At 42.3% G+C, this 8843-nt stretch overlaps 1 protein-coding gene across 1 annotated transcript; it reads left to right on the top strand.

Moving 5' to 3' along the window:
• Window positions 1-2880: 2880 nt before the first annotated feature.
• LOC136508772 (copper transport protein ATX1-like) lies at window positions 2881-8843 on the top strand. Its single transcript, XM_066503552.1, has 3 exons — window positions 2881-3042; window positions 4299-4374; window positions 8471-8843. Exons 1-3 carry the CDS (start codon window positions 3034-3036, stop codon window positions 8644-8646), a joined length of 261 nt encoding a protein of 86 aa, XP_066359649.1. The 5' UTR covers window positions 2881-3033; the 3' UTR covers window positions 8647-8843.

The following is an 8843-nucleotide window of genomic DNA, read 5'->3' as shown; positions in this document are numbered from 1 at the left end:
AAGCAATGGAAACTGCCAAACTGGTTGGATTTCTGGCGTTATATGCTTGTCTGTGTTTCTGAATGTGTTTTGAAAGGGCAAATGATTTCTGGACGTTTACTTTCACTGCGAAAGGTAGCTAGCATGCATGATGATGGCAGAACCTTCAGTTATGTTTATTTTATCAGAATGCATTTGTCATGGGATTGCAGCCACGCAAGGCCTGATCCTGTCTGGCTCTGTGATTCTGTCTACAAGAGTTCATAGAGTCCCCATCGGAAGTTGTCACTTTGGAAGTCCAGGAGTGGCTTGCAGCCATGGATAACATCTATCTTACTGTCCGGCAGGTGCGGCTTGCAGCAATGGACGTATGACTATGCCACTCCGTTGATGTGAGATTCGAGGTACAGTTTTGTGTAGAATACTTGCTGATGATCGTAGCTGATGCTGAAAGATGGGTTTTATTGTTGTACACAAATAGTCAGGCATGTATCTGAACAGTCGAGGGAGATCTTGGTTGATTGTCTTGCATGGTGAGGTCTTTGTTTCTGTAAATGAAAATTGAATAGGGAAAACAAAGGCCTCTGTCAGTGGAAAACATATGCAAATTCATCAATAGGCTCCTACACGCCGTTGCCACGGTATCGTGGAGTTTGTCGTCGACACGACGGCGTCGTCCAATCCACGCAAGCTAACTACAGATTGTTTATAAATCCAGTCACTCAGTCCTTGTTTAGTTCCACCCTAACTTCCAAAAAGTTGCTACAGTACCTGTCACATCGAATGTTTGCGGCTCGTGCATGGAGCATTAAATGTAGACGAAAAGAAAAACTAATTGCACAGTTTGGTGAGAAATTGCGAGACGAACGTTTTAAGCCTAATTAGTCCATATTTGAACACTATTTGCCAAATAAAAACGAACGTGCTACAATAACCCCAAAATCCAAATTTTTCCAACTAAACAAGGCCTCAGATGATGCATGCTTGTATGTGTTTCTGAAAGGGCACGATTGCTGGACGTTGACTTTCGCTGTGAAAGCTAGCTAGCACGCATGATGGTCGCACAATCTTCAGTTATGTTTTATTTTATCATCTGATCTGACTGCTCATCTGTCCAGTCTGTACTTTTCTCTGGCCGGTTTGAAGTAATCAGCATGCATGTCAGCATGTGTCATGGGATTGCTGCAAAGGTTAGTTGCCAGAATTGCCCTCCTAGAAAAAGTCTCTTTATTTATCTCCCTGGACTATGATGCTACTAAGGGTGTTTTTAGTTGGGGGAGTTGAAAATTTTTGGATGTTATATTGGATGTGTTGGAAGAATGTCGGGAGAGGTTTTTGGATACTAATAAAAAAAACAAATTACAGAACTCATCAGAAAACCACGAGACGAATCTAATGATACTAATTAATCGGTCATTAGCACATGTGGGTTACTGTAGCACTTAAGGCTTTTCATGGGCTAATTAGGCTTAAAAGATTCGTCTCGTGATTTTACCGAGAACTGTGCAATTAGTTTTTTTTCCGTCTACATTTAGTACTCCGTGCATATGCCCAAACATGCTCTTTTACTGTAGGAGGCAAAAAAAATTGGAAACTAAACACGCCCTAACTCCGTTTCATTACCCAAAAAATGTGTACTCGTATCATACAACTCCTACCTCGACCTTGTAAACCTTCATAGGCATGTAGCACATTAGAATCTTAGTTAGGGCTTGTTTAGACTATCTTAATACCTTCGAGTTATAGGCCATATTCGCTTCTCTTATAATCCGTACTTTTTGGCTTGTTTTTTCAGCCGGAACCGTGTTTTTCTTTCACAACAAATCAACCAGAACAGTGTTTCGGCTTGTTTTTTCAGCGAAGCGAACGGGGCCATAGTAACCAGATAACCTTACTACCTTTAAATTGTAGTAACCAGATAAACTTAATCTAGATGAACGAGAAATACCAATTAGATTATAGATTGAATTAATTATAATATTTGAAGCAAATAGATTATTATAATAGCATAATTCATCTCAAACTTGTTAATACGAGAGTATAGTCGCACTGACAATTGCTTGCGCCCATAATTAAGGATCCAATGGTCCAAATAATCACACTATATAATCTAATCTAATTAGTAAAAGCTATTTAGAGATCGAGGCCTATTCTTTGAAGCCTAACTAGAGAACCCACCTGATACCATTCGATCTAGATTTAATGGTGGCGGTAGCTTCTTCTTCTTTCCCTGTCCTTCTCTATTCCCAAATCTCTCCTCCCTTCCCTTCCCTTCCTTTCCGAGCTAGCTAGCAAGTCAATGCCACGGTGGTCGTATGTATGTTGCTTCTGTTGTCATCGTCGGGGAAGGAGTTTAGAGCTACCGAATTAGGAGCCATATGGGGGTAGGGTGGTCCAACATTCGTCGGCGCATGGCCAAAGGCGGGGGGCGAGGTAACCAAGACGGCGAGGGCAACAGTGGTAAAAAGAGAAAGATGAACTTTGGTTCCATGAACCTAGACACCTCTCACCACCATTAAGGTTAACTACGAGGAGTGAGATAATAATACAATTATAGTATGACTCACAACAATCCAAATTTAAACACTATGGAAATGAAAAAAAAATAGAAAGAGTCCCTCTCCCTCTCCTCGGATGGTTGTGTTCTCACTTTGTCACCGCTAGGCTACTACTCGCCGTCCGTTGCCACCGCCACGGCCACGGACATGAAAGAAGTTGGTCGTGGTCGTGGACACGACTGCGTGCGATACACGGAGGAGCAAATCAAATGTACCCGACCTCGGTCCGGGCACGTGGCTGTTTCCGTCGACCCCACCACTGGACGCCCCACCTGTCAGTGACGGGAGGCTAGGCTGTTTCTGGTCACAAGAAGAAGGGGAGTTCCCTTGCGTCATTGAGTTGCCAACTCCACCGCACCGCCCCCAACTCCGTCCGCCCCACAGATCCCCCGCGTTCCCCCGTCCAGCCGTCCTCCTCCTCCTCCTCCTCCCTGCGCTCGCTCTCGGCCTCAGGAGAATTCACCCCCGAGCCTGCCTGCTGCCCTCTCGCGCTGCTATGGCCCAGGTAAATGTCCCCCCTTCCGCTCTAATCGGAGTCGGAGATGATTGGTACTAGATTTTTGGAGTGTTCGATGATTTCTTTCGCGCGCGGCGCGTCCACGGCCGTTTCGCTTGCGAATCAGTAGGTCATCAGGTGCGAGACCGTTCAGGCCTCAGGGGATGGATGATGCCGATTAGTGTTCCGACGTGCGCGTAGATCTAAGGTAGGGTCGTTTAGGCCTGCTGCGTGCCCTTGCATCCATCGATCTTCTCCCTCGACCCTGTCAAGTCAACAGTTTAGTTTTGAGTCTCAGGCTACTGTATGCTGCATGTGTGGGGGGACTTTATGCAGTTATTATCTCTCAAAGACGATTGATTGTATGTTGCTAATTTGTTTATATATGCTCGTTGAGAATTATTACAGCGGATTCATCCACCGTCTAGTATACTACTATGAGGCCATGCCAGAGCCAGTACACATGCTATACGGTTATATGAGATGATGACGTATTACCTCTGTTCCAAATTGATGGATAAGTCTCTGTGCTGCTTTGTGGGGCTGTTGGCTGTACTGCTGCCACAAGGAGGGGACTGCTGTTGCTGCCAAGTGCCAAGGACAGCACAGCACCCTTGACTAGCATCTTAGCATCTAGGACTAGCATCTAGGACAGCATCTTAGAGGACAGCATATTAGGACAGCATATTAGCATCTTAGACTAGCATCTTAGACTAGCATCTTGGCATATGCTTGGCTGCCTAGCAGCTATAAATATGTAACCCCAACCCCTCAGGTTGGTATGGCATTTGTGTGAGCTTGTGTGAGAAATAGACAAGAAAATTGCCCCAACTCCTAGTGTCATCCTCTCTCAATGAGAGTAAGAATTCTCCTACTACCAAGAGTGAGAATTCAGCGACTAACACAAATTATAGGCTGTTGCGGCCTTTTTTTTAAGCAAAAGCTATGTTGTATAGCCAAAACAATTTATAGGAGTACTGGACTACTGGTTATATGTACTTAGTGTTGTTCTTTGCATAAATAAAGGTTTTTTTAGTATAAGGAAATATAAGGGGTTGGCAAAATTGTTAAACTGGGAAGTGTATGCATTTAGTAGTAGCGTTGGTAAAGCTTCAACCATACGAATTGCTGGAGCTATGAAGTGTATGGAATCAGGAGAAGCACACCTATGCTTTAATTTCCTCGTTCATTCATTGATGAAAAGTAGAATTAGTCTGACTGCCAACTGATTCCTACATCTTTTTTTCCACCCTGGATGCGTGCAGACTGTCGTACTCAAGGTTGGCATGTCCTGCCAAGGCTGCGTTGGAGCCGTTAAGCGGGTTCTGGGAAAGATGGAAGGTTGGTTTCTCACTCTTGCTTAATCTTTGTGTTTCCTCATCCTTATATCAGCTATTAGCAATTTGTATGTCTGCCTTACCCTCAACTCTAATTGAGTGTTAGTTAGCAAAACTTGGCCATGCTTTGCAACCAGTGCTGAATGAGAATCTGGCATGATGGCCTACGGAGATTCTGGAGCAGTTGCATGCTTTTCCAAATTGTCTTTGTTATATAACTAGTTACCAAGATATTGGTTGATTCATTAATTCTGCCATTAACCGCAACAAAGCTTAACAAGATAGCAGGCTGCCAATGTTTTCAAGTCGTCCAGTCGAACCTAGTCGACATGGGACCGGCTAGGACGACTAATCACGATTAATCGCGATTAATCGGACGACTTGTACAAGTCGACGGTACCCCTAATCAGTCAGCAGGGACCGATTAGGACGATTAATCGTGATTAATCTCGATTAATTGGACGACTTGAAAACATTGCAGGCTGCTTTGTTTGTCTCAAAGTTCTCACAGAATAGAAACAGCTAGTTTCTAGGCATGGTCCACTATCTATGATTTCTTTTTTCTTTGTCAGCATACCATATTTGATGAGTAGCAACTTTCCACAATTGAAACAAGACTTCTATGTTACTAGGAAGACTGCAGCAGATAAGTAAGAAATCAAATGACCCTGAAATGCACCAGAAAGTTTTACTAGGATGTTATGCGTAGGATTGCAATCAAATAGCACAATCCTCTCTTCACAGAATGCTCTGTGGAGAAATTCACTCTCCATGTTCTGAGTACTAAATTATTAATTTTCTCTTGCTGGCTACTCCTCTAAATTTACCACTTCTGTTTATGTGACAAATTGTTCAATGGTGAGAATATGGACACAACCTTTCAGTTAGATGACTCTTTTGATGACACCAATAGGCGCTTTGTGCGGAGAATCCAAGAATCTGAGGTTAGAGAGGCGTTGAAAAGGATGAAAGGAGGTAAGGTGATGGGACCGGATGGTATCCCAATCGAGGTGTGGAGATGCCTCGGGGACATAGCTGTAGTATGGTTAACCAAGCTGTTCAACCATATTTTTCGATCGAACAAGATGCCTGATGAGTGGAGGAGAAGTATATTGGTACCGATCTACAAGAATAAAGGGGATATTCAAAGTTGTACAAATTACCGGGGAATTAAGTTGATGAGCCATACTATGAAGCTATGGGAGAGAGTTATCGAGCATCGCTTGAGAGCAATAACGCGGGTCTCTATGAACCAATTTGGTTTCATGCCCGGAAGGTCGACCATGGAAGCCATTTTCTTAATAAGATAAGTTATGGAGCGGTATAGGGAGAAGAAGAAGGACCTACACATGGTTTTTATTGACTTGGAGAAGGCTTATGATAAAATACCAAGGAATGTTATGTGGTGGGCTTTGGACAAACATAAAGTCCCAACGAAGTACGTTGGGCTCATTAAGGACATGTACAGCAATGTTGTGACTAGAGTTCGAACAAGTGATGGAGACACGGATGACTTCCCGATTAGGATAGGACTACATCAAGGGTCAGCTTTGAGCCCTTATTTGTTTGCTTTAGTGATGGATGAGGTCACAAGGGACATACAAGGGGACATCCCTTGGTGTATGCTTTTCGCGGACGATGTAGTGCTAGTCGATGAAAGCCGGACAGGAGTGAATCAGAAACTGAAGTTATGGCGGGAGACTTTGGAGTCCAAAGGTTTTAGACTTAGTAGAACTAAAACTGAGTATATGAGATGTGACTTCGGCACTACTACTCGGGAGGAGGAAGATGTTAGTTTGGAAGGTCAAATAGTGCCTAGGAATGATACCTTTCGATATTTAGGATCAATGCTACAGAGGGACCGGGATATTGATGAAGATGTTAGCCATAGAATCAAAGCCGGGTGGATGAAGTGGCGGCAAGCGTCTGGTGTCCTATGTGATAAAAGGGTACCACAGAAGCTAAAAGGCAAGTTTTATAGGACGGCGATTAGACCTGCTATGTTGTATGGTGCAGAATGTTGGCCTACGAAAAGGCGACATATTCAACAGCTAAGTGTCGCGGAAATGCGTATGTCGCGTTGGATTTGTGGTCATACAAGAAGGGATCGAGTTCGGAACGATGATATACGTGAGAGATTAGGGGTAGCGCCAATTGAAGAAAAGCTTGTCCAACACTGGTTGAGATGGTTTGGACATGTGAAACGGAGACCTTCAGATGCACCGGTGCGTAGTGGAATCCTAAGTCAGGATAGTAACGTGAAGAGAGGCAGAGGAAGACCGAAGTTGACTTGGGTAGAGGCAATAAAAGGAGACTTAAAAGGATGGAATATACCCAAAGACTTAGCCTTAGATAGGAGTGCTTGGAAGACAACTATTCACGTGCCTGAACCTTGATTGCTTCTGTTGGGTTTCAACTCTAGCCTACCCCAACTTGTTTGGGACTTAAAGGCTTTGTTGTTGTTGTTGTTGTTGTTTATGTGACATGTATTTGAATCATGTTAGTACAACATCCAGACATGTTATTGGTCAACTACTAACTTGTAAGGCAATCACTTGGATACTAGTCTTAAATCACGAACTTAAGTGGACGTAGATTACTGGATTGAGGTTTTCGGGTCTGTAAAGGCTGATTTGTCACTCTTGCTTAATATTTGTATTTTCTTTCTATCAGCTAGTGGCGATTTGTAACTGGAATAGGATGCCTTGTCCTAAACTTTAATTGAATGTTACCAAACCATGGCCATGCTTTGATACTTGTGCTGGACGAGAATCTGGCACAATATAATGACCTACAGAATTTTCAGAGCATTAGGCATGCTTTTCCGTTTTTCTCGATTTGGGTTGATTAATTAAGTTAATTTGCCTTTAACCAGTGGTTAGAAGATATCATGCCTTTTTTTATTTCTCTCAAGGTGCTTGTTTCAAAGAAGAAAACTGCTAGTTGTAAGGCATGTTTTACTATCTGCAGTTTCATTTTGTGAGCATGAAATATTTGAGTAGCAACTTTAATTTCCACAGTTGAAACAAGTAATATTCATGGCATGTATGGTATTTGAAAAACCGCAACAGATAAATAGGAAACCAAATGAGCTCGAAATGCACTAGACTACTAGAGATTTTGGTAGGATGTTATGGATACTGGATAGGATTGTAATCGAATTGCATAACCCTTCAGAGAATGGTTTGTAGAGAAATTCATTCTTTAAGTTCCAAAACTATCAAATTTGAAGTCCTCCCCCTGCTGGCTAGTCCTCTAAATTTATGATCTTTGTTTATGTGACATACAACATCCTGAGTGGTATTTGTCTAACTTGTAAAGCAATTTCTTGAATGCTTGTCTTAAATCAACTTAAGTGGAAGTAGATTACTTGATTGAGCCTTTTTACAAATTTGCTTTGAACTGCTTGGACACTAGTCTTAAATTGTCAACTTAAGTGGAGGTAGATTGCTAGATTGAGCCTTTTTGCAATTTGCTCTGAGCATATTAGGGTACGTCTGGCATGGATTCTCCAAACTCTCTCTCTAGATCCACAAACAGGAGAACCACTACTAAATGTTTCAGGGATTGAGGCCCTGTTTGGTTCTCTAGTCCATGGACTAAAAGTTTTAGTCCACTTTAGTCCATGAATTAAAAGTGGACTAAAGTGGTGTTTGGTTTCTTGAACTAAAATGGACTAAAGTGGAGAGAGAGGACAATAAATGAGAGGCATGGGTGTCCCCAACACCTTTTAGTCCATTTTAGTCCAGTTTTATGGACTAAAGGACTAAAGGATTTTAGTCCACTTTTAGTCCAAGTGTTTGGTTGTTTAGTCCAACTAAAGTGTAGATTTTAGTCCAAAATGTTTTAGTCCATGAGAACCGAGATGTAGAAACTTTTCTTAGATTCTAGTAGATACTGGGAACCAGAAAAGAAATCTGTTATCCCTGCCAAATGGTCCTCACTTATAAAATATACTTATATACCTGAGTCACTTAAATATACTTATATCTGTTCCTAAGGATTTAGTTGGCTGAAAATCCTCAAAGTGTTTTGATTTATTGCTGTACTTTACAGTATCCGAGTGAGTGACGTATGCATCGGTGTTGTGGTTGCTTCAGGTGTTGAATCTTTCGATGTAGACATCAAGGAGCAGAAGGTCACAGTGAAGGGCAATATAACACCTGACGCTGTTCTGCAAACTGTTTCCAAGACGGGCAAGAAGACTGAGTTCTGGGAGGCTGAGCCCGTGACAAGTGAATCTGCCGCAGCACCTGCTGATGCTACTACTGCCTGACAAGTTCGATGTAACAATACCATGTGGAAGTGTCCAGCAAAAATGTGAATGGGTCTGCCCTGATTGTATTTAGCTTCGATCTATATTACAAATAATTGCAAACTGCTAGCTCGATTTGTACATTTTACACTTGCTATTCGTGTACTGTGATGTTTTCGTAAGTTTGGGGAAATGATATACCAATTATTTGTATGATA

Source organism: Miscanthus floridulus, chromosome 15 (assembly GCF_019320115.1).
Source record: "Miscanthus floridulus cultivar M001 chromosome 15, ASM1932011v1, whole genome shotgun sequence".
NCBI lineage: Eukaryota > Viridiplantae > Streptophyta > Magnoliopsida > Poales > Poaceae > Miscanthus > Miscanthus floridulus.
This window is presented reverse-complemented; position numbering and strand designations above follow the sequence as displayed.